The sequence below is a fragment of the Canis lupus genome, chromosome 28 (genome assembly GCF_003254725.2).
Source record: "Canis lupus dingo isolate Sandy chromosome 28, ASM325472v2, whole genome shotgun sequence".
Classification (NCBI taxonomy): Eukaryota; Metazoa; Chordata; class Mammalia; order Carnivora; family Canidae; genus Canis; species Canis lupus.
In genome coordinates this window covers 6962068-6986134 of record NC_064270.1, presented here as the reverse complement: position 1 = coordinate 6986134, position 24067 = coordinate 6962068, and the positions used below count along the sequence as shown (strand labels likewise).

General features: G+C 37.7%; 1 protein-coding gene across 11 annotated transcripts in view; it reads left to right on the top strand.

Moving 5' to 3' along the window:
* The window catches only part of IDE (insulin degrading enzyme), a 138806-nt gene that overhangs the window by 77429 nt on the left and 37310 nt on the right, over positions 1-24067 (top strand). For 10 of the 11 annotated variants that reach the window (XM_035708070.2, XM_049103541.1, XM_035708069.2 and 7 more), the window contains 8 exons: positions 4744-4856; positions 5381-5543; positions 6625-6717; positions 7126-7217; positions 8913-8993; positions 10739-10842; positions 17431-17533; positions 19938-20060. In XM_035708070.2, the coding sequence (XP_035563963.2) occupies positions 4744-4856; positions 5381-5543; positions 6625-6717; positions 7126-7217; positions 8913-8993; positions 10739-10842; positions 17431-17533; positions 19938-20060 (872 nt within the window). Of the gene's footprint in view, positions 1-2481; positions 2615-4743; positions 4857-5380; positions 5544-6624; positions 6718-7125; positions 7218-8912; positions 8994-10738; positions 10843-17430; positions 17534-19937; positions 20061-24067 lie in introns of those variants that run through there. The other variant, XM_035708075.2, reaches the window with a different exon arrangement.

The window sequence follows — 24067 nt, the reverse complement described above, 5'->3', positions numbered from 1 at the left end:
CATCGCGACAAGTGTACCCCTTAATGCCAATCGCCTACTTCACCTGTCCCTCCAACTTCCCCTCTGGTTACCATCAGTTTGTTTTCTGCCATTGAGTCTGTTTCTTGGGCAGCCTGGGTGGCTCAGCAGTTTAGCGCCGCCTTCAGCCCAGGGCGTGATCTGGAGACCTGGGATTGAGTCCCACGTCGGGCTCCCTGCATGGAGCCTGCCTCTCCCTCTGCCTGTGTCTCTGCCCGCCCCCCCCCCCCCCCATGGATAAATAAATAAAATCTTTTTTTTTTTTTTTAAAGAGTTTGTTTCTTGGTTTGTCTCTCTCCTTTTTTCTCCCCCTTTGTTTTGTTTCTTAAATTCCACATGAGTGATATCATATAGTATTTGTCTTTCTCTGACTTATTTCACTCAGCATTATACTCTCTAGTCCATTCTGTGTGTTGCAAATGGCAGGATTTCATTCGTTTTTATGGCTAAGTAATAATCCATTGTGTATGCATACCACATACCACATACCACATCATCTTTATCCATTCATCTCTCAATGGACACTTGGGCTGCTTCTATATAAGGGCTTGACTTTTTAAATGCAAATTAACTGGATACAGTATAGTGCTTCCACTTGTTAAATTACCATAATTTTGTTATTGTTTTTAAGTAATACTCAGAGGAATAGTGCACTTTTGTATTGGTGGTGGTATAAACAATTTATGCAGTTGCTCTAGACTTTCTGGAGAACAGGTTAGCAAGGTACATCACCCTTAAAAAGTATGTTTTTACTTCAAGAAATGCAATCTAAGGAAATAACCAGATTTATTCAAAAAGGTGATGCACTAAGATGTTTCTGTCAGTATCATACTTATTAGTGAAAAGTTAGAAATGGTCTGATCATTAATAGAAGATAGGTTAAATAATGATGTTATAACTATATAATAGGGCATCTTATAGAAAATTGCATCTCTTCTCCCACTTTCTGTTCTCCTATCTGCTTTATTTTTCTTTACAACATTTATCACCACCTGAAATATTAAATATTTATCATTGTTCACCGTACTAGAAAGTAATTTACTTGAGAATAGAAGCTGTTTTGTTCACTGCTTTGTCCTGAGTGTCTGAGTTAGTTCTTGACACATCATATGCACATGGTAAATATATACTGAATGAATCAATTTTAATGGCAGCATTTTAAGAACACGGGAAAATATTCTTAATATGTCCAATAGAAACACAAGCACCGTAAAAAAACTATGTACTATATGATCCCATTTAGGGATTTATAAAAAATTATAATATACATATATGGTATAGACATACAACAAAATAGAAAAACATGCTAGAAATTTAATGTGATAAAAGTAGTTAAGAACTCATGCTCTAGACTCTTACAGCTTGGGTTTGAATTCCAGATATACCACTTACTTAGCTGTGTGGCCTCGAGCTAATAAAGTTACTTCAGGTCCCTGAACTTTAGTTTTTACATTTTTTATTTTATTTTATTTTATTTTATTTTATTTTATTTTATTTTATTTATTTATTTATTTATTTATATTTTTAAAATTTTTATTTATTTATGATAGGCACACAGTGAGAGAGAGAGGCAGAGACATAGGCAGAGGGAGAAGCAGGCTCCATGCACCGGGAGCCCGACGTGGGATTCAATCCCGGGTCTCCAGGGATCGCGCCCTGGGCCAAAGGCAGGCGCTAAACCGCTGCACCACCCAGGGATCCCGTTTTTACATTTTTTAAATGGAGGTGTGCTATCTCATAACTTTTATGAGATTTAATCAAGATAATGCAAAAGTGTTCAGCATAGTGCCTGGCACGTAGCAAATGCTCCATAAAGGGTACCTACTTTTAGCATTCCATAATCATGAGATTATGATGACTTTTGTTTCCTTCTTTTTACATTTATTGTTGGTTTTCTACTTTTGACAAATTTTAGTTTGTAAGCAGAAAATAAGCAACTATATATATTTTAAGTTGGTAATAAGAACCAGGATATAAAATTGATCCAAAGAGTGATGCCAACAAAATAAAAAGTATATCTGTAATTCTGTGTGCTTGCTAATGGTAGCTAGTTCTAGAGTGTTTTTTGGTTTTTTTTTTTTGGGTAGTTCTAGAGTGTTAAATATCACTTGGTATTTAGAGCCTAGTCCTGGGAATATTTTTGTCTGTGTTGTATTGAGACAAAAAAAACCCTTGATTTCCATAAGCACTTATTGGGCAACTAATGATGACAACAGATGAATCAGGTAGGAGGCCTGTGTTCCGTGTTGTGTTTAGTGGAAGTGACAGAATAAGTGTCTAAAAGATGTTTCAGTTCTCTGATGATATACATGTCACTCTCCTAGTGTGACTGACTGTGAACTTAGTGTGCTAAGTTCAGTGGAATTGGTAAGGGTCCTGGAAGAGGTGTCCTTGCTATAAGAGTTATGAGGAGGAAACAGGATCTCTCAGAGGATTAATAGAAAATCCGCTCCTTCTTCTAGGATGAGGGGAGAGAAAAGAGTAACCATGTGGAAGGATCTCTGTCACAAAGGGACAAAAAAGTTTTTCTCTGTTCTCCCACGGGACCATCCCTCTAGTTGTGGCAGCACTAATTACCTGGAAACTTGGCAAATAGGTAACTATCAAGTACAGACCTTGGGATTGCCAAGTCCTCGTGATGTAACGATGAAAGGGACTCCTTTCCCTGAACTCCAGTAACTCACTGTGTAGTGGAGAAGACAGACTGCAGCATCATATAGCTGCTTTACCTTAAAAAGCTACATTGTTAACTTAAGCTTTTAAAGTAGAAATACTTGAAAGGCACACCTGGTAGAACCTTGCTCTAAAGGACCCCGCTGTTGTCAGCACCTCAGGTTGATAAGTCTTTGTTTACTGCCCTTGTTTCAAGTCACATGTTCCATCTGTGCATGAAGATATCTCTGTCATCTCTTGCTCCAAATATACCCACTCCATTCCTAAGTTTACTTGTCATATAATAAGCAGCTACTCATCTGCCTTGTATTTGGCTCTGGACATTTTGAGGTCCTACATACATGTCAAAAAAATTGAAGTAAAAATATGTACATTTTATAAGTAAAGTGCAAATGCCATATTCATAGGCCTATATTTGTCTCTACTAGAGAATTTCATACTATATAAATGCAAATCTCAAATAGTGATTAAATACTCTCTGGAGAGTTCATGAAAAAGTTCCAAATGGGTCCTAGAATATTAAGAGAAATTTCTTATTTGATCCAAATGCTTCCTGATGGTAACACTTGATCAGTGTTTATACCATTTATAAATAACCTATTCTTGGAGAGACAGAATCAAGGTGAGATGTTACCTTGTTTATAAAAAGATAACCTTTTGGATACCTGGCTGGCTCAGTAGAGCATGCCACTCTTGATCTCAGAGTTCATGAGTTTGAGCCCCAAATTGGAAAGACAGATTACTTTGGGGGGTGGGGAAGGAACCTTTTTCCTTTTTTCATTTTTTGAATGATAGAAATAGGTGTACATGGAAAAAAGTGTATTCCACATAGAAAGGTATGAAGTGTAAATCAAGTTTTTTTTTCCTCTGTGATGACAATGCCTTCTCCTCAGAAATCTCACCTTAAGTAATTTCTTGTTACACTTCCAAAACTGGAATTTTATTCATATATATAGGTATGCCTGTTAAAAAATTAACTGAGAGTGCTTGCAGTTTTCATTTAATAGAGCTTTGAGATATTTTTTGTATCAGCACATAGAGATCTCTCCATTATTAATGACTGCATAAAATTCTAATGTGTAGACATTTCATAATATTCACATGCTCATAGATGTTTAGGTCATTTCCAGTTTTTGTTATAAACAGCGCTACAGTAAACATACTATACATACAGCTTTATAAGTTTTTCAAGTATAACTCTTTAAAAAATATAGGTAGGTGATAACACAGAATAATTTAAGTGGCCATGTAGTTCTACCAACAATTACAAGTCTTTGGATGAGTTTGCCATATTTTGATACAGAATCATACAACGTTAGACCTTGGAAGAGACCTGTGATCATCTTACCCAGTGTTCTCATTTTACAGAACCAGAAGTGGTTAACCAGGTTTTCCAAGTAGTCAGTTGATAAGGTTGGTGAAGCCAGGATTAGGATCCAAGTCCTCTAGTCTCCCTACCCAAGACACTTTTCACCATTTTATTTACTTTTCCCCCTCAAAATCACTCACAGACTCTAACATTTGACTTTTAACAATGGGCTTAGATTGTGTCTATTTATAAAGTAAGTATAATCTACCAGCTGATGCTTTAGTATGTGCCTGTTGGCAATTGATCAAATAGTTTTCCAAATGCAGCCGATTTTTCTATTTTTAATACGTGTTTTAAATTTATTGCAAGATAACATTTGTGAAATAGTTTTTTAAATTGTAAAGAGCTAGGAATGTGTCAGATATAATTATCAATATTGCTTAGCTTTTAGAAGTTATACAGGCACTGGCAGGATTGAATGGAGTGCTTCAACTTTATCAGATGCAGTTTTAAAAAATTGTAGATTTTCTATTTTAATAGTCCTAAGATTTTTCATGAGATCCTAACATTTTGTTCAGCTTTATTGAGATACAATTTTTCTCCAGCTTTGTTGAAATAAAATTGATATGTAATATTGCATAAGTTTAAGGTATACAATGTAGTGATTTTATATGTATATAGAGGATACTGAGGTTTTAAATACTTTCATGTTAAAATTGTTTTCATTGTCTGTTTTCTTACAGAATCCTTAGACGACTTAACTAATCTGGTGGTAAAGCTATTTTCTGAAGTTGAGAACAAAAATGTCCCATTGCCAGAATTTCCTGAACACCCTTTCCAAGAAGAACATCTTAAAGTAAGTGCATGTATTTCTAATATTTTTTCTTTTTTAATTTTTGGACATAATATATGTCTAGTTTACTAGAGTAGATGAAAAATTTTCTAAGTTTTATTTATATAGTTTTTAATATTTGTTTGGATAATCAAATCAGTTTCACATTTATTAGGGATATGTATCACCAAAAAGATAGCAATATATATCTGATCTTTGCATGCTAAAAGTAGTTTTGGAAAAAATAAAAAAATAAAAGTAGTTTTGGTAGTTATAGTCTTGATAAACTGCAGAAGCTGTTCTCTAGTGCCAGAAGGCAAGTATATTGAGCTGCATGGTCTAGGGGATCAGACATGGGCTATACTGCGACTGTAATGAAATTCCACTTAGAAAGAGCCAGTTATTCTTTGTGGTCAGTACAGTTTTCTCTGGCACTTAATTTTCTTTTGAATTTGGGATTCTTCATGAAAATCTGTATTCTTCATAGTTTATATTATTCAGTAAGTAGGAGTTGATACAGCTAATCTTTTGATTTTTTTTTTTTCCAGCAACTTTACAAAATAGTACCCATTAAGGATATTAGGAATCTTTATGTGACATTTCCCATACCTGACCTTCAGAAATACTACAAATCAAATCCTGGCCATTATCTTGGTCATCTAATTGGTCATGAAGGTCCTGGAAGTCTGTTATCAGAACTTAAATCAAAGGGTAAGTCTTTCCTTTTACTCTGGCTCTTGTTTTCTCTTAAATATTTTTGCGTGAAGGAACATTTTTAGATGAGACTGTTTTGGGTTTACGGGAGAGTGAGGGTGCTGGTTGTTAGTGTGCTTTTGTTTTTTTGCTTTGGGGTTTTTTCCCCCCATAATTTGTTTTACCCTTCAGTATTCTGCAGTGAAGTTTAGATTTTTCAAAAGATACTGTGCTACATTTTTTTAAAGATTTTTATTTATTTATTCATATGAGAGACAGAGAGAGGAAGAGATACAGGCAGAGGGAGGAGCAGGCTCCCTGCGAGGAGCCCGATGTGGGACTTGATCCCAGAGACTCTGGGATCACACCCTGAGCCGACGGCAGATACTCAACCACTAAGCCACCCAGGCACCCCTGTGCTATGTATTTAAATAACAGAGAGGTTTAAAAAGTAAAAGGTCACATTGGATATTCTTTACCATCTCTGCGAAATGACAGTAAACATTATTTATTTGCCTGCTCTTATCCATCAGACCAGAGGGTATAGTAGCATCTAGTCAATAGATGATTTCCAAGGCCCCTCTCAACTCAGGCTCTGCTTTTATGTAACACTTAATCACAGTACTCTACTCTTCCCTTGGGAACTGATTGGAAGAGTCTTGAGGAAACCGCCCAACCCAAAACAAAACAAAACAAAACAAAACCACTTCAGTCTTCTAAGTGTCTGAAATAGTTTTTCTGAACTGATTTTTTTGCTCTTTTTCTGCAAGTGGTTCATTCTGATATCTTGGGAACATACAGCATGAATTGAAAAGAACATTCTTGTGTTAAAAGAAGCCACACGGGCATCCCCGGTGGTGCAGCGGTTTAGCACCGCCTGCAGCCCGGGGTGTGATCCTGGAGACCCGGGATCGAGTCCCGTGTCGGGCTCCCTGCATGGAGCCTGCTTCTCCCTCTGCATGTGTCTCTGCCTCTCTCTCTCTCTCTCTCTCTCTCTCTCTCTGAATGAATAAATAAATAAATAAATAAATAAATAAATAAATAAATAAATCTTAAGCCACACATAAAATCCTGTTTTGATTTCCTTTGAATGTTATAGGCTGGGTAAATACTCTTGTTGGTGGACAGAAGGAAGGAGCCCGAGGTTTTATGTTTTTTATCATTAATGTGGACTTGACTGAGGAAGGATTATGTAAGTATGGACCTTTTTGGTTTTGAATGAAAATTGCCTTATGATACATTTTTAAAAATGTCTTAATGCCATGGATCTGTTTTATATTATAAAGCCATAAAACCTTTAATTTATACAATTCATCCATCATATTTTTCATGTGCAACTTGGCCTTCGTTTTATGGATGATTTTTCCTCCTTAAAAATTTGTTATTATGTTGTACTTGGCTTTTCATTGGCTCATTGACTATCCCAAAGTCCCTTCTGTTACATGTCCCAGAGGCTGGAGGGCCATGTGTGGGACCCTCAAACCAGTTTCAGGGAAGTGAAGACTCCATTTGTACTTACCTGACTTTACCTTAGGGGTGAGCTCACTGCTTTGTAAGATTCAAGGACTAAATGGTTTTGAAGTGTGCCCCTTTTTTCCAGTACACGTTGAAGATATAATTTTGCACATGTTCCAATACATTCAGAAGTTACGTGCAGAAGGACCTCAAGAATGGGTTTTCCAAGAGTGCAAGGTAATTTTGTTTCACCAAAATTTTTCTTGAGGAAAATTTTCAGAAAACCTATACATATGAATTAATTTAAATTTAAGGCCCAGTGAAACCTTTAAAGTTTTGGAGGTTTTTGTTGTTGTTATTTAAACTCTAAAATCTTTCAGTGCATAATAGTTTAGTTAAAACTTAGTTGTACTGCTCAGATTCGCTACCTGGGTCTCAAGTAAAGGCTAACGCATCAAGTAGCCTTTTTTTCAGAAGGAAAAAGGAATTGCTTTTCTATCCCTCAGATGGAAAGAAGCCAACAGTTTCTTGAGCTTGTGTCTATCAGGGCTTACCTTACTGTTTGCATGAAGCTTCATGAACCTGTTATTTTCAGATCTGCTGACAAAAACCTATAGTGAACTTTATTTATTTTAAAGATTATTTTTTAAAATATTTTATTTATTGATGAGAGACGCAGAGAGAGAGAGACAGATGCAGAGGGAGAAACAGGCTCCATGCAGGGAGCCTGATGTGGGACTCGATCCTGGGACCGCAGGATCATGCCCTGAGCTGAAGGCAGATGCTCAACCACTGAGCCACCCAGGCATCCCAATTTTAAAGATTTTATTTATTCATGAGAGACACAGAGAGAAAGGCAGAGACACAGGCAGAGGGAGAAGCAGGCTCTATGCAGGGAGCCTGACGTGGGACTCATTCTGGGTCTCCAGGATCACACCCTGGGCTGAAGGTGGCGCTAAACTGCTGAGCGACCCAGGCTGCCCTATGACTGTGTTCTTAAAAGTGATTTTATCATTGTTTGTATGGGAAAGCCTGGCTTGCCTGCATGTATGTATGTATGTATGTATTTATTCATTCATAAGAGAGACAGAGAGAGAGAGAGGCAGAGACACAGGCAGAGGGAGAAGCAGGCCCCATGCAGGGAGCCCGACGCGGGACCCAAGATCAGGCCTCGGGCTGAAGGTGGCACTAAACCACTGACCCACCCGGGCTGCCCTATTTATTTATTTTTCAGTCAAACAAAAGTTCTCTGTCTTTCAGAATTTTACTATTATTATTATTATTATTATTATTATTATTATTTTATTTTTAAAAATTTATGTATTTGAGGGAGAGTGTGCAGAGGAGAGGAGTAGAGGGAGGGAGAGAGAGTTTTAAGTGACACAGGACTCGATCCCGCAACTCTGAGATCACGACCTGAGCCGAAACCAAGAATCAGACGCTAAACTCACTGTGCCACCCAGGCACCCCTTCCAAAATTTTAAAGCCTTCTTTTAAATGTATTATCGAGATTCTGAAACATAAATTAGGATGAGAGAAATTCTTTTTACTTCGGTCAAAGTTTAAAGGAATCCCCTCTGCTTGTGAACTAGGACAGTAACTTCCAATCTGGGTGCACTTCTCTGAATGAATCAACAAAATGATCATCTATGTAACTGTTGATCTTGCAGGGTTCCTCTACAGTTTTCCTAGTTCTTTGACTAATAGTTTCATTAATTTAGGCTAAAGAAATCATGTTCTGCTTTGGTTATTTTCATGTTCTGTACATTTCTAAATAAGCATAGACGATTTTTCAGAAACTGTGATAAAGTTAAATAGGAAGTAGGAAGCCTGTAGTGCAAACTAAATACTAAAGAAAGAATCTTTTCTTTAAAAATAAAAATTCTAAATAGTAGTCGATTTATGTGTAATTGGATTAATTTTCCATTTTAGGACTTGAATGCTGTTGCATTTAGGTTTAAAGATAAAGAGAGGCCACGGGGCTATACCTCTAAGATTGCAGGAATATTGCATGTAAGTTTACTATTTTACATATACAGTGGTGTGTAAAGTATTCTCATGATCCTGCATATATTACCTTCAGTACTACATTAATGATAAAAATTAAAGCTGTAGTATAAAACTTCAGACATTGTAGCAACTAGGCAAACTTTGATATCAAACCGTGCTTAAAATCTTAACTTTCACCATCCTAAAAATTATCATTTTTCATTACAGAGGTATTTTGCTTCTTGGATTTTAATATTTTTCAACTCTGTAATGTGTCAGTTGCTAATTATGTGAAAGCTATATAGATTATCTGCTTTTCTCCATTTCTGTTGCTACCACCCTAGTCTGAGCTACCATTATTTCTTGCCTTGACTACCATTATAATCTCTTACTTGATACCTCTTTTTTTCCCTCTTGTTTCACACTATATTTTATTTTTCCAGCCTCAGTAATCTTTTCAAAACCAAAATCAGACTGTTTCTCTTCTCTGTGTCAAATTCTTCAGTAGTTTCCTATCAAAGTTGGAATAAAATCTAAAATGTCACATTGGCCCACAAAGTGATCTGGCCCCAGCCCATCTCTCCCATTCTCATTCCCCTCCAGCTGTACTGGCTGCCTGGCTGCTTAATCTTCAAGCATTAAGTTTATTCTTCCCTTTTGGGACCTTTTACATTTGCTGTTTTCTCTACCTGGAACACTCTTCTCTCTTGTCTTTGCATGGTTGGGTTCTTATCAGTTGGGTTTCCATTTAGGTGTCTCTTCCTCACAGAGACCTTCCCTGACCTTCCAATCATGCCCTGCCCCCTTTTTATTCATAGCACTTATCACTATAATGACACTATTTATTTTCTGCCTCCTTCCCAATTGGAATATAAGTTCGTTGGGTAAAATAAGTGAAGGAGATTAAGAGTGCACTAACCTTAATGAGCACTGAGTAATATATAGAATTGTTGAATCACTCTATTTGTGCACTTGACACTAATATAACACTCTATGTTAACCATACTCGTCTGGTTACTCTCTCTCCTGACTTCTGTATTCGTTGTTGTTTTGTGTTTTAGTTCAGCCTTGAGTCTCAATCCCCAAATGAAATATTGTTATTATTAAACTTATTGTATGTCCCCCCCAAAAGAATATAAGCTCCTTAGGGAGCAGGGACATCATCTCTCTTGCCTGGCACAGAGTAGATGTTTGTTAAATATTTGTTGAATGAATGAATCAGTCTGTCTCAGTATATTGGGAGTTGCTCTTACTGATAAAAAGCATCTTCTATATTACTTTTCTTTATTAGCCAAAAGTGTAAGCCATTCCCCCCTCAACAACTTCCTAAATGTTTTTCTGATTTTATGCATATAAATTTGATGATAAATTCTGTTTATAAAAGTGTGTGTACTTTATATCACGAATCCTATAGGTTCAGCATTTCACTATCAAATTTTCTTCACTAGCAAGTATTCAGTTTTTAGTCAAAAGTACTACATTTTTTCCAAAAAAAAAAAAAAATGATTTTGCTTTCTGTAACATAAATGTATTTGGGAATTAACTGCACAATCATCTGCACAATTAACTGCACATCACACAGGAAACTGATTCAAGTGTGTTAAGAAAGAGAAAAGAAATTTTCCCAATGGAGTAAAATTTAATTGAAGGAGGATGTAGGAGTGTTAAAATAATGAATTTAATGTGTTAGAGATATGTTTGCTTTAATAAGTTAGACTCTATAGTAGCTTTGCACATTTTATTTATCTATTTATTTTCCTTTTAATAAGTATTATCCCCTAGAAGAAGTGCTCACAGCTGAGTATTTGCTGGAAGAATTTAGACCTGACTTAATAGAGATGGTTCTCGATAAACTCAGACCAGAAAATGTCCGGTGAGTCACTCTACAGATTTTTACTGCTATATACTAAATTTTCAATAATGATTAGAAGCTGAAAATTTGGAATTGTGAATAAAATGCTTTTAAACTTGTTATCGAGCATGACTAAAGTAGAAAGAATAGTATAATGAAGCAATAGCAGATGTCAACAAATCAGTACCTGACCAGCCTTTGTTATCTTTAACCACCCCTCATCACTCATCCTCCCTCCATTCCAGATGATTTTGAGGCAGTATCTCTAAAACATGAAGACATTTTTAAAAAACAAAATAAGGGGCGCTCGGTTGAGCATCCAACTGCTGATCAGCTCATGTCATGATCTCACGGTCAGGGTCCTAGGTCTAGGTTTGAGCCCTGCATTGGGCTTCATGCTCAGAAGGGAGTCTGCTTATGGATTCTCTTTCTCTGTCTCTCTCCCTCTCGCTCACTCTCTAAAATAAATAGATAAACCTTTTAAAAAATCATAATTTCATTATCATGAATAAAATACAATAATAGATCATCCTAACCTGGCTTCATCCTAATTCAAATGCCCAAAGTATTAGTTTATATATCTGGCTTCATAAACAAATGAGGATACCCTCTTTTTTCTTAAGTAGAAGTAAAGAGTACAGTCTTAGAATCCTTCTCACTAACCAGTGATTAACCAGGAGATCAAAAGTTGGAGAAGCTCTTAGAGTAGCAAGAGATATTCTTGCTAGAAGAGGTTTAGCCCTAAAGGGTTTATGAACTATCCCATGATATTTCTGCCTCAAAATTGAATTTCATCCATATTTTCCAATGTGAAATAATACGAGGAATGTATTTAAGGGGCACATATTTTGCATTTTTTATTTTTCTCCTCTGTCAAGCACGTATTTCCAAAATTCTGGGAACTTGGAGATTGAGTAAATATATCTTTTTGGAACGGTCATTTTAGGAATAAAATCAACAATCTGGTAGAAGTTTTTGAAGAATAAAAATCCTTCTGACAGAACTATTCCATCAAAATCTTTTTCCTAGTTACCATTGTTTGCACTTTTCCATGTACTAGCAAAAAACAATGGGAAAATTAAAAGAAGTATTGGTAGTTACACAGTGTGATAAATACAATAAAATGACATAGAACTAAGTCTACGCATACATTCTATCAATACCAATTTCCTAGTTTGGATATTTCACTATAATTGTGTAAGATGTAACCACTGAGGGAACTGGGTGAAGAGTACACAGGACCTCCCTGTATTATTTTTGTAATTTCCTATAAATTTGTAATTCTTTCAGAATTAAAAATGTTTACCATAGCAACACAAATGTAAAATAATTAGGAATGAATTTAACCAAAGATAAGCAAGACCTCAACATAAAACTACAAAACAGTGCCGAAAGAAATTAAAGACCTTGTTCTTGGGAGACTGGCTATTCTCTCCAATCTGATTCATAGGCTCTGTGTAATCACAATCAAAATCCTAGTAGTCTTTTTTCCTTTTAGAAATTGGTAAACTGATTCCAGAATACCTACAGGCATATTCAGAGGACCTAGATCAGCTGTGACATGCTTTAAAAAAAAAAAAAAAAGATTTATTTTAGAGAGAGCAAGAACAAGTGTGGGGGAAGGTAGGGACGGGGTGAGGGGGAGAGACGCTCTCAAGCAGACTCTGCACTGAATGCAGAGCCCCCTGCAGGGTTCAGTCACAGGACCCTGAGATCATTAACTGTGCCGAAACGAAGAGTTGGATGCTTAACTGTCTGAACCACCCACATGCCCAGCTGTAACACTCTTCAATGTAAAAACAAAAGTTGGAGGACTCAAGCTACGGGATTGAAGACTAAGTATAAAGCTACATTAATTATGACATTGTACGTTAACTTGGGGATCAAAAAGAAATCATTGGAATGTAATATAAAGCCCAGAGTAGGCCCACACATATGTGTTCAGAGGATGTCTTTTTTGTTGTGGTAAAAAACATAAAATTTACAACTTAGCCATTTCTAAGTGTACAATTCAGTAGAATATTCATATTGTTAAAAAAATATATATATATATATTCATATTGTTGTAAAGCAGATCTCCAGAACTTTTTCACCTTGTAAAACGGAAACTGCCCATTAAACAACATCCTCTCTCTTGCCTCCTACCATGTCTTGGTAACCACCATTCTACTTTTTATTCCCATGAATTTGACTACTTACATACCTAGTAGCAGTAGAATCATATGTCTTTATTTCACTTGGCCTAATGTCTTTCAGCTTCATCTATGTTGTACCATGCAGTGGGGTTTCCATTTTGCCATATTAAACCTACAAATATGGCTACAGAGTCTTGGCCCTTCTTTAGTCATACATAAATCTCTGTCTGGGAGGAGTCCTTGCTGAATCCATGCAGTTCCTAGGATAACTGTGTTTTTGTCTAAATGTTTGGTAGTCTGATGGTTGACTAGAAGAAGTTTGTGAGAGATCAGTGCCTAAACCACTGGCTTATGCTTTTTTTTTTTAGACTCCACTCTTTTCCTTTTCTAAAAATTAGAGCATTTGTCCATCTCCATCTTCTGCCTCTTCTCCTATCCTCCAGTATTTCTAAAAGGTGGTGGGCAGTGATCCTACTAGGATTTGTTAGTTGCCTAATAAGCATCAGAGAATGTGAATGATCTGCATTGGAGATGTGAATTCATTTGAGTCACTTGGCTGGCTCACTGGGTTTCAACCTGCTTTTTTTCTGTTGTTTGGCCAACCTTTGCAATTTAAAAACTTACATGTTTTCTAAAGACAGTGTAAATAAGAGGTTAGTAGTTCTGTCATCTGCAAACCTGAGACCAGTTTATCACATTTTGCTTTAGGTCTTGTGTCCTGTTGGACTATAAGTTCCTTCCAGGTAAGAACTGTGTTTTTTTTCCCCAGAGTCACACTATCAAAGGCTCAATAAAAGTTGGTTGAATTCTCTAAGCCTTTAGCCTCACCTTTCTTGATTCCGTCTTTCTTTAAGAGACCCTTTTAAATAGTGGGGTGTTTTTTGTTTTTTTGTTTGCATTTTTCATGAACCTCAGTTTCTTCAGCACTATGGCCTTCCCGCCACAATTCCTTAAGTTTGGCTTGGAGTCTTTTTTTGTCCCTTCTTTCTTCTTTGGGATATATTTTTTGAAAAGATGATTTGATACCATGATATTATAGAATTCTACTAGTGAAAGGATCAAGTTCATCTAGTTAGAATCCTTACTTATTGAAAAGTAATGAAACTGAAGCCCAGAGACTTGCCTAATTTAGATCTTAACTGATTTTGTCAAGATCTCAAAGAAAGTGAGTCGGAGTATTGACCAGATGGCCAGATATGTACCCTCTCTACTAATTCTCTTTGAATTCATCACAATTACTTGTGAACCCTTTCCACCTTTGCTCTCTTAGAGATTACTGGCAAAAGTCTCATGAGAATTCACATCATAAAAGGCATACCATATTGCCTTTTAATGTCTGTAGTCAGGTACTTACTGTTTCTGAATGGGTCCTGTCCAGCTTCAACAGCTGTTCTTTTCCTCTGAACATTTCTAAGTGGCTGACTTGAAGTCAGTGGTGGGCATTCATTCTAGCCCACTATTTCTGTCTCACTGTTACAAGTTTCAGTATGAATAGAAAAGTTCATTTTCTCTTCTATTTCTAAGGACCACATTAGTACCACATCAGCAGCCAATTCTTTATGGATAGAATTAAAGAATAGCATTCACACACACACACACACACACACACACTTTAAAAAAAAACTTGCCAAGACTATTTTTAAGCATAATTAGATTTCTAGTAGATAATCTAAGAATGTGATGGTATCTGTTTCTCAGTTCTTTACAGTTAAATGTATTACACCTCTCCATAGCATACTTTGATATATTGTGCTTTCTCTTCTCTCTTTTCTTCTTGACCCCAGTCTTCACACTCTGGTTTGTAGATGTCTATGTAGGTTTGATGTGTGTATACTCTGCTCTTCTGTTACTCCACTTGCTTACCTTTTATAATTTATTTTTAAATAATCTCTCACTGTATATTTCAGTTTCAAATTCCTCAGTGGTACAGTAATTCTTGTTCTACAAAAGGTGTCTCTTTGTTAGGCCAGTATTTGTTGGTTGAGGGAACTGTGTTTATTTCATATTTACTTCCTTAGCATTTCAGATGTTACCCATCCATTTTACTTTGGCACACAGCTATTTAAATCCTTTACGATGTGCCTGAACAGTCTACCTTCTTCTTCCCCTTTTTAACCTGAGCATTACTGAGCAGCCTCTGGCATCTGTTGCTTTCTCTGTCATATAGTCATCCGCCAAAGCATCTGGCAAGCTTTCCCTGCTCTTTTTCACTTTCTCTCTTAGGACAGAGTTTAAAATGTTCTTGTTTCAGGGGCCATGTCCACTGCCAAATGAATGCTTCGGCATTCATAAGTTGTCATCAGTTGCTTTTTTTTTTTTTTTTTTTAAGATTTTATTTATTCATGAGAGACATGCAGAGAGAGAGAGGCAGAGACACAGGCAGAGGGAGAAGCAGGCTCCATGCTGGGAGCCTGACGTGGAACTCAATCCTGGGTCTCCAGGATCACACCTTGGGCTGAAGGCGGCGCTAAACCGCTGGGCCACCCGGGTTGCCCCTCATCAGTTGCTTGTATGTTATTCTGATGCATGGATTGTCGTTCGGGGTCAGGCAGCTCATGGGAGAGAAGATGATAACACCACCTCTCTACCAGGTTATTTTACTTACTAAGAATTTTCAGATGTCTCCTTGAGAATCAGCCCTTTCATTTTTTAGGAAACCAGCAGAAATACTTTCTAGCACTGAGTCTTAGCAGGCTCTGTCATGTATTGAATGAATGTCCTTTACAAACATTACATGCCCTTCACATGGCCATGTGAGTTCCATACACACTGTACATATATCCCTCAAAAGGAATTCTCGAAATGCCAACATGGATCACTTCTTCTGGACACAACAGAACTCTTCCATCCATTAGACCCTATGACTCCTCCCTGTGTTTCTATGGAATGTATTCTATTTACCATGTTTTTTAGAACTAGTAGTGGTCAGAGGCAACTAGGCCAGATCAGCAATACCACCAGCTAAGAGATTAGTCAGTCATACTAACAGGTTAGTCAGATTGCTTATGATATTTACCCTAATGCAGGCAAATAAAACCAAGTCCAGCTAGCCTGAGTATTTTGTCTAGAATAAGAAGTAGTGGTTCAAAGGGCCAGGCATTGAAGTTCAAAGGTCTTGACAGGGGGTAGGAACACATTGGAAAATGGATAGGTATTCAGTAGAGGGAGGTTTTTATTGTAATTACTGGGCTTTCAGCTGTGAGGCAGACATCCAGAGGCTAGAACCAAACCTCTGATCGGATGAGTGAGAACAAGTAGCAGACATAGACTTTGTTATTTGAATTGAGACATGAAGGAAAAATGGGATCAGTAACAGGACTGACTTCAGGCAAGCCATCCAAGCTATTGGCCTAGAGCTTCTTTATCCAAAGGATTCAAAAAGGATTGGTCCCAGACTGGAATTGAGTCTGCTGATAGGAGGGCAGTAATTCCAACTTTGATAATTACAAGGCAGCAGAGGCAGAAATGTCTCTGATGATCCTGCACAGGGACAGGAGTCTTGCTATGGTACACAACTGCTTTTGCTAGTCTTCTCATAATCTCCTTTTCATGTATCTTTTGACATCATTTTATCTCTACCTTCTCTCCCTGAACTTTTTTTTTTTTCCTTCTGACTTTTCTTCTGGGCTGTCTCTACCTTCTACCTTCTTATCAATGAGAACTTTTAACAAACCAGAAGATAGAGAGGGGTTTCTTAGTCATTTCCTTCACCTCTAGAAGCATGAAAACCAATGTACATGTACTAGGTATATTTGATGGTAGTCTCTGGCTGGGGAAAAAAAACAAACCCATAGAGCACAAACTTAGCAAATAATAATGAAAGTGTGTTTTTGGTTTTTTTGGAACTCTGGATGAGCCAACAAGGGTGGGGCTTTTTTAGCCATTTTTGTTAACCCTGGGCCTTGGCTCTTAAAGTACTTAGAAGTACTTTATTTTGCCTTTTTTTTTTTTAAGATTTTTTATTTATCTATTTATTCATGAGAGACACAGAGAAAGAGGCAGAGACATAGGCAGAGGGAAAAGCAGGCTCCACGCAGGGAGCCTGATGTGGGACTCGATCCCAGGACTCCAGGATCACGCCCTGGGCCGAAGGCAGGCTCCAAACCACTGAGCCACCCAGGCGTCCCTGTTTTGCTTTTTAAAAGACTATTTTTCAACTGACTTTGTCCCATTTTTTTCCCTAGCTACTCCTTTAAAAATTTTAGGCAGTAGCATACCCACAAGGGTCCTACATGTAGTTTTTCACATTAAAAATGATGGGCTCTAACCAAAGGATAACAGAGACTATGGTCAGAAACCTCTATACTTCATTGCCTGTTTTGACTAAGCATTATCAGATTTACTGAGTTTTAGAAGCCCACCATGTTCTTTGGTGTTATTTACATTTTCACGAGTCATGTTCTATAAAAGTATCTATACAACATGAGTTTATAGGATTTTTTTTGTTTGTTTGTTTGTTTTCACTTACCTTTAGGGTTGCAATAGTTTCCAAGTCTTTTGAAGGAAAGACTGATCGCACAGAAGAGTGGTATGGAACCCAGTACAAGCAAGAAGCTGTACCAGACGAAGTCATTAAGGTAAGGCTTACACATCTGTGAATAAACTTGACATGTGAGCGATAGAGCATGAGCTCTCTAGATCAACCAACTCCCGGCCCAGAGTGTGGAGAGTGATGACCCATGGCTGTTTGTACTGTCCTGAGCAAAGTAAGAAGATAGCTAAAGTTTCTGCATGAAGAAATGGCACTATGGCCACCTTCACTTGTGACTGTTATGCCAGCAGGGCTAAAAGCAGACTTCCAGTCTCATGCAGTCAAAGTACATAGTACATGTAGTCATTGAAGTCCAAAGTAGACAGAGAAGCAAAGCTACCAAAACAGACAAGAGATGGAAGTAGAGATCATGAAAGACAAATACAGGGCACCAGAAGCCTCATGGTTGTGCTGAGGGAACAGTCTCTAGGATTCACAGTGTCTTCACTTTAGGAGGTGCTATGTTGTATGCCTTGTATTGTCTCATTGCTCTTTTTGTTGAGGTAAGGAATTAGAATTTGTTTCAAAACAGGTGTGTTTAGATAGCATGTTACCCTATTCATCAGTAGTCTAGATCTTGTTTGAGTCTTCTCTACATGTCTAGTACTTTTTCTTTTTGGTTTTCATTGTCACTGTATCTTTGAGATTGTGTCCTTTATTCATGGAAGACACCAGAAAGCCTTGCTCTGACTAGATTCTGGTTACACACAAGTAATGGACATTTACAGAAAAAAGAAGAAAAAAAAATAATAATTTAAGAAAATCATTGCTGGTACTTCTCTGACCTATTCACAACACAGAAGGAGATCACTGGAGCTCTTTTGTATATGAAAATATCCATATAGCTAAACTGTGAGCAATGCTAATCTCCCATGAATTAATCCTAAAACAGAAGAGAATCCTTATTTACCAAACTCTCATGACAGACAACAAACCTGCTCCGAATGGGATTTTTTTTTTTTTTTAATTTTTAAATTTATTTTAGAGAGCACACAAGTTGAGGGAGGGGCAGAGGGAGAGGGAGAGAGAAAGCCCAATGTGGGGCTTGATCTCACAATCCTGAGATCATGACCTGAGCCTAAACCAAGAGCTGGGCGCTTAACTGACTGGGCCACCCAGGCGCCCTCTGAATGAGAATTTTTTTTTAAACAAATTTGTCTTGGGGCGGGGGGGGTGTGTGCTCCTGACTGGCTTAGTGGAACATAGGACTCTTGATCTCAGTATTGTGAATTCAAGAAGCCCCATGTTGGGTATAGAGCTTACTTAATTAAAAACAACCCAAATTTATCTGGGAGTTCAGCAGTGAAATTGTTTACTACATGTTTCCCAGCCCCTACTATGCAGCCATTTGGGAGACTTAAATTGCTACTCATAAATAATACGGCCAACATCCCCACTGTCCCAGTGCCAAAAAACTCAGGGACCAGAATAGAACCTGCAGAAGCTTCAAGGCTATTCTAGATCATCTGGAGACCAAACTACTGAACCCGGGATTATTGGCAGTTGGGTGGTGTTGTTGTTTTTTTTTTTTTCCCTGTTAAGTCTTTTTTTTTTTTTTTTTTTTTTTTTGGAGTTTGGTTTGCCAACATATAGCATATCACCCAGTGCTGTCACCCAGTTTCCCCAACCCCCCTGCCCACCTCCCTTCCACTAAACCTTGTTCGTTTCCCAGAGTTAGGAGTCTCTCATGTTCTGTCACCCTCACTGATATTTCCTACTCATTTTCTTTCCTTTTTTTTTTTTTTTTTCTTTTTTTAAAGAATGAAAAGTCTTGAAGAGTCCAACAATCACTGACCTGTGATCTGTCCCACTTAGCTTTTGGAACTAGCCCATGGAACACATTCAACCTGCAAGTTGTATCAACCCTGTTGCAAAATCTAGGCTTAAGACTCCACTTTGTTCTTGACTTTATACTTAAATCACTGATTCTCTTGAAAGTTCACATGGTCATCTGGGAGTATTGTGGACCAGGCCTTAAGGAGAAGCCCTGAAGTGAAAGAAGCCCCTTTAGTCTAGCTTTCATGCCATACATGCAAGTAACTTAGTGCAGCTGAAAGTTTAATCCTTCTGTAAATAATCTATTGCCTATCAGTTGCAGGCATATATCCCTGTACAGATTATTCTTTCTTCTTTAAGGAGCTAGAGCCAATGTGGTCTTCATAAGGACCAAGTAATCTCTTAGAGTTTTATAGTCTCAGATTGCCCCTTAACCTCAGCTGGTCATTTTGGAAATATGTAAAAAGGAAAGATAAATAAGTACAAAATCTTGATTAGTAACAGAAAGACTAGCTCAACTTTCATGAACAGCCATCAGTGGATCTTGGGAATAGAAAAGAAAAGCTGTGTGACATTAATCTGCTTAATATTTGCCTAGATACTAAGCAAGGGGACTAATTTAAACTTTTGATTTCAACTTTAATTGCTTTTGTGTTTTTTTGTTATTCATCCAGAAATGGCAAAATGCTGACCTGAATGGGAAATTTAAACTTCCAACGAAGAATGAATTTATTCCTACAAATTTTGAGATTTTATCATTAGAAAAAGAAGCAACACCATACCCTTCTCTTATTAAGGTAACATGTTACAATTGGTGATTTTTAAATTTAGGGAATACATATACTATTACACAGAAGGGACTGGAGAGATGATTTCTTACATTTGGTACTATGTTGGTTTTAGGGACTCATATCCTAAGAGCTACCAGAAAGTTGTAGAGAGAATAACTGCAAGGAATATTGAAAGGCTAGAAAAGTTAAAGCAAATGAATTTCTAAACAATTTAGAGTCTAGGGTATGGTTTTCTTTAAAGAAAACAAAAAAAGTCTGGACTACAACAAATCTAATGAAAATTAACAGGCTACTTTCCATAGTCACTGAAGACCTATTAAGGAAGTAGATTTGTGCTGCATCATGAACGTTAGAGATAAAAAGAATTTCTAAATCCTGGAAGACAGCATATCTAAGGGAAGTAGTTGGATTTCCTGCCCATAAAAATAATTCTCAATTTGTCAGAATGGCTTTAGGAAGTTGATGAGCACAAGGAATTTAAGAAGTTAATAAGCCAATGAGAAGAGTGATTGAGAAATGGGGCTTTTTTTTTCTTTTTCAGAATGTTCTTTTTGTGTCATTATTTTCATACCTTGAGTAAATTGTGTAGTAAAATGGATCAAATTATACTGTACATCCTCTTTCCTATATTCTCTTTCTAAATTCACCACCATAGACCTACATCTTTCTTTTTCTTTTCTTCAAAGGACCTAACATTCAGATTAATTCAATGAGATGAGAGTTAGGATTTAGAAACTTGGAATTTAATTTATCTCAAGCAAGTAGATTTTTTTTTTAAGATTTTATTTATTTATTCATGAGAGACACAGAGAAAGAGGCATAGACATAGGCAGAGGGAGAAGCAGGCTGCCCATGGGGAGCCTGATGTGGAACTCGATCCCAGGACCCTGGGATCATGACCTGAGCCAAAGGCAGATAATCAACCACTGAGCCAACCAAGTGCCCCTCAGGCAACTAGATTATTAACTAGACAATTATTTTCCTTTAAAAATGACATTTTAAGGGGGAGTTAAGAAGGTAGAGGAGAGGGGGACTTAAGCTTGCCTTGTCCCACAAACATAGCTAGATAAATATCAGATCATTCTGAACACCCAGGAAACCAATCTGAGGACTAAGAGAACAAAACTGCAAGGCCACAAGTAGAATCATGGAGGGTAGGAGCTGTAGAATTGATTTGAGGGTGATAAGAACTGTGGGGGCTGAGGAAGGGAGGGAGCCCTGCTTATGGAGACTACTGCAAGCAGTGGAGCACAAAAATCTGAAGTTTTAGAAGTCTGTCACCACTGGGGTTGTACCTGGCTTGGTGGTGCTCCTGTGGGAAAGGAGGGAGCAGATAGTCTGGTGATCCTCTGGATTGCAAGGGGAAACCATTCTCCTGTTTGGAGTGTATTTAGGAGTAGCTGCAAGGCCTCTCCATGGACAGAAGAAAAAATGGCACCAACATGCTGCACTGTTCTAAGGCATAGGAGCAGGGACACCATCTGAGGGCAAGGAGTCTTGGTGCTGGCTTTTGGCTCTGCTTTGCCATAAACTCTGAACTGCTTTGTGGTCCTGTGACTGCTTTCCTGGGGCTGGCCTTTCTGGGGTTGGCCACAGCAGCAAAAGCAGGGAGACACCAAGAGGATCAGCATGGGATGGTGTTATGAGAGTCCCTAAAATTTGGAGTTTAGAAGCCTAGCTGTGCTCTGAGATAAAACATCTCAGACACAGGGTGAAGGCAGGGATCTGATGGAAGCTGGGGCACAAGAGGAGTGACTGTTTGCTCTTCTCTGAGGGCTTCCTGAGTAGTGGTGGGCACGAGCTTTCCCGTCCAGGGATGAGAGAGCAGAGTGAAGCCATTTTTTCCTACCCCCTTCACCACCTTTCAAAACTGACTGATCTCAAGGAACTAAACAATCCCACCAACTGGAGATTGGAGCCACTTAAACCAAGGCCACCCATACCATCACCACCATGCAGATGCATCTCTATAAGGCCTGAGAATGAGCCCAACAGGCCCTTCTCCCAGAAGACCAGCACAAACCCCTTGCATGTACCAAAGTCTACTGATCATAAAGTGCTGCAGAGCTTCAGCTCTAGGGGAAATAGGATCTAGCTTCTTTTGACAAGCAGACCAAAACACACCTAGGATCTAGTTTCTTGTTGTTTGGTTTTTTTCTGGACAAAATGACAAGATGGGGATGCCTGGGTAGCTCAGCGGTTGACATTTGCCTTTGGCTCAGGGCATGATCCTGGAGTTCTGGGATCAGGTCCCACATCAGGCTCCCTGCATGGACCCTGCTTCTCCCTCTGCCTATGTCTCTGCCTCTCTCTCTCGGTCTCTTTTGAATAAATAATTAAAATATTTAAAAAACAAAAATGACAAGATGGAATAAACCCTAAAAGAAAGAACAGAAAGTAGAAGTAACAGCCAGGGATTTAATCCATATGTAAGATATCTGAACTAGAATTTAAAACAATTATAAGAATACTACCTGGGCTGAAAAAAGCCTAGAAGACACTAGAGAATCTCTTACTGCAGAGGTAAAAGATCTAGTCTGAAATCTAGTCAGACCGAAATTAAAAATGCTAAAACTGAGATGCAAACCCAAATGGATGCCATAACAGGGATGAATGAAGCAGAGGAATAAATCAGTGACACAGAAGATAGAATTATGGAAAATAATGAGGCTGAAAAGGGAAAGAAAAGTATTGGATCACAAAGGTAGACTTAGGGAACTCAACAACTTTTAAAACGTAATAACATTCCTTTCATAGAAGTCCTAGAAGATGATAGAGAAAAAGGGGCAGAAAGTATACTTGAGCAAATTAACTGAAAACTTTCCTAATCTGGGGAAGGACACAGATATTGAAATCCAAGAAGCCCAAAGAACTACCATTAAATTCAACAAAGACCACCTAGACATATCATAGTCAGATTCACAAAATATACAGACAAGGAAAGAATTCTGGAAGCAAGGGGTAAAGCCCTTAACTTAGAAGACAGATCAGGTTCACAGCAGATCTGTCCACAGAAATTTGGTAGGCCAGAAATGAATGGCAGGATATATTCAGCATGGTGAATATACAGCTGGAAAAATGGAAAAATACTCAACTAAGAACACTTTATCCAGTAAGGCTGTCATTCAGAAGGGAAGGAGAGATAAAGAGTTTACCAGACAAACAAAAATGAAAGGAGTTCATGACCACTAAACCAGCCCTGCAAAAAATATTAAAGGGGACCCATTGAGCAGGAAAGAGAGACCAAAAGTAACAAAGACTAGAAAGGAACAGAGACAGTCTACGGGAAGAGCAACTTTACAGATAATACAATGGCACTAAATTCATAACTTTCAGTAGTTACTCTGAATGTAAGCAGACTAAATGCTCCAATTAAAAGACCTAGGGTATCAGAATGGTTAAAAAAACAAGACCCATCTATATGCTGCCTGCAAGAGACTCCATTTAGACCTAAAGACACCTGCAGATTGAAAGTGAGGGTGTGGAGAACCATCTCTCATGCTAATGTATGTTAAAGGAAGCCAGAGTATCCATACTTCTGTGAGACAAACTAGATTATAAAACAGACTAATAAGAGATGAAGGGCATTATATCCTACTTAAGGAGTCTTTCCATCAATAAGATATAACAATTGTAAATATTTATGCCCCCAGTTTAGGAGCACCCAAATATATGTCAATTAATAACAAACATAAAGTCATTGATGATAATACAATATTAGTAGGGGACTTTAACACCCCATTCACAGCGATGGACAGATTCAAGAAAATAATGGCTTTGAATGACTGCTAGACCAGATGGACTTAACAGATACGTTCAGAACTTTTCATTCTAAAGCAGCAAAATACACATTCTTTTCTAGTGTACATGGAACATACTCTAGAATAGATTACATTGTGGGTCACAGATCAGCCCTCAACAAGTAAAAAATGTTCAAGTTCATCCCATGCATATTTTCAGGCCACAGTGCTATGAAACCTGAATTAAACCACAAGAAAAAAATTTGGAAAGAC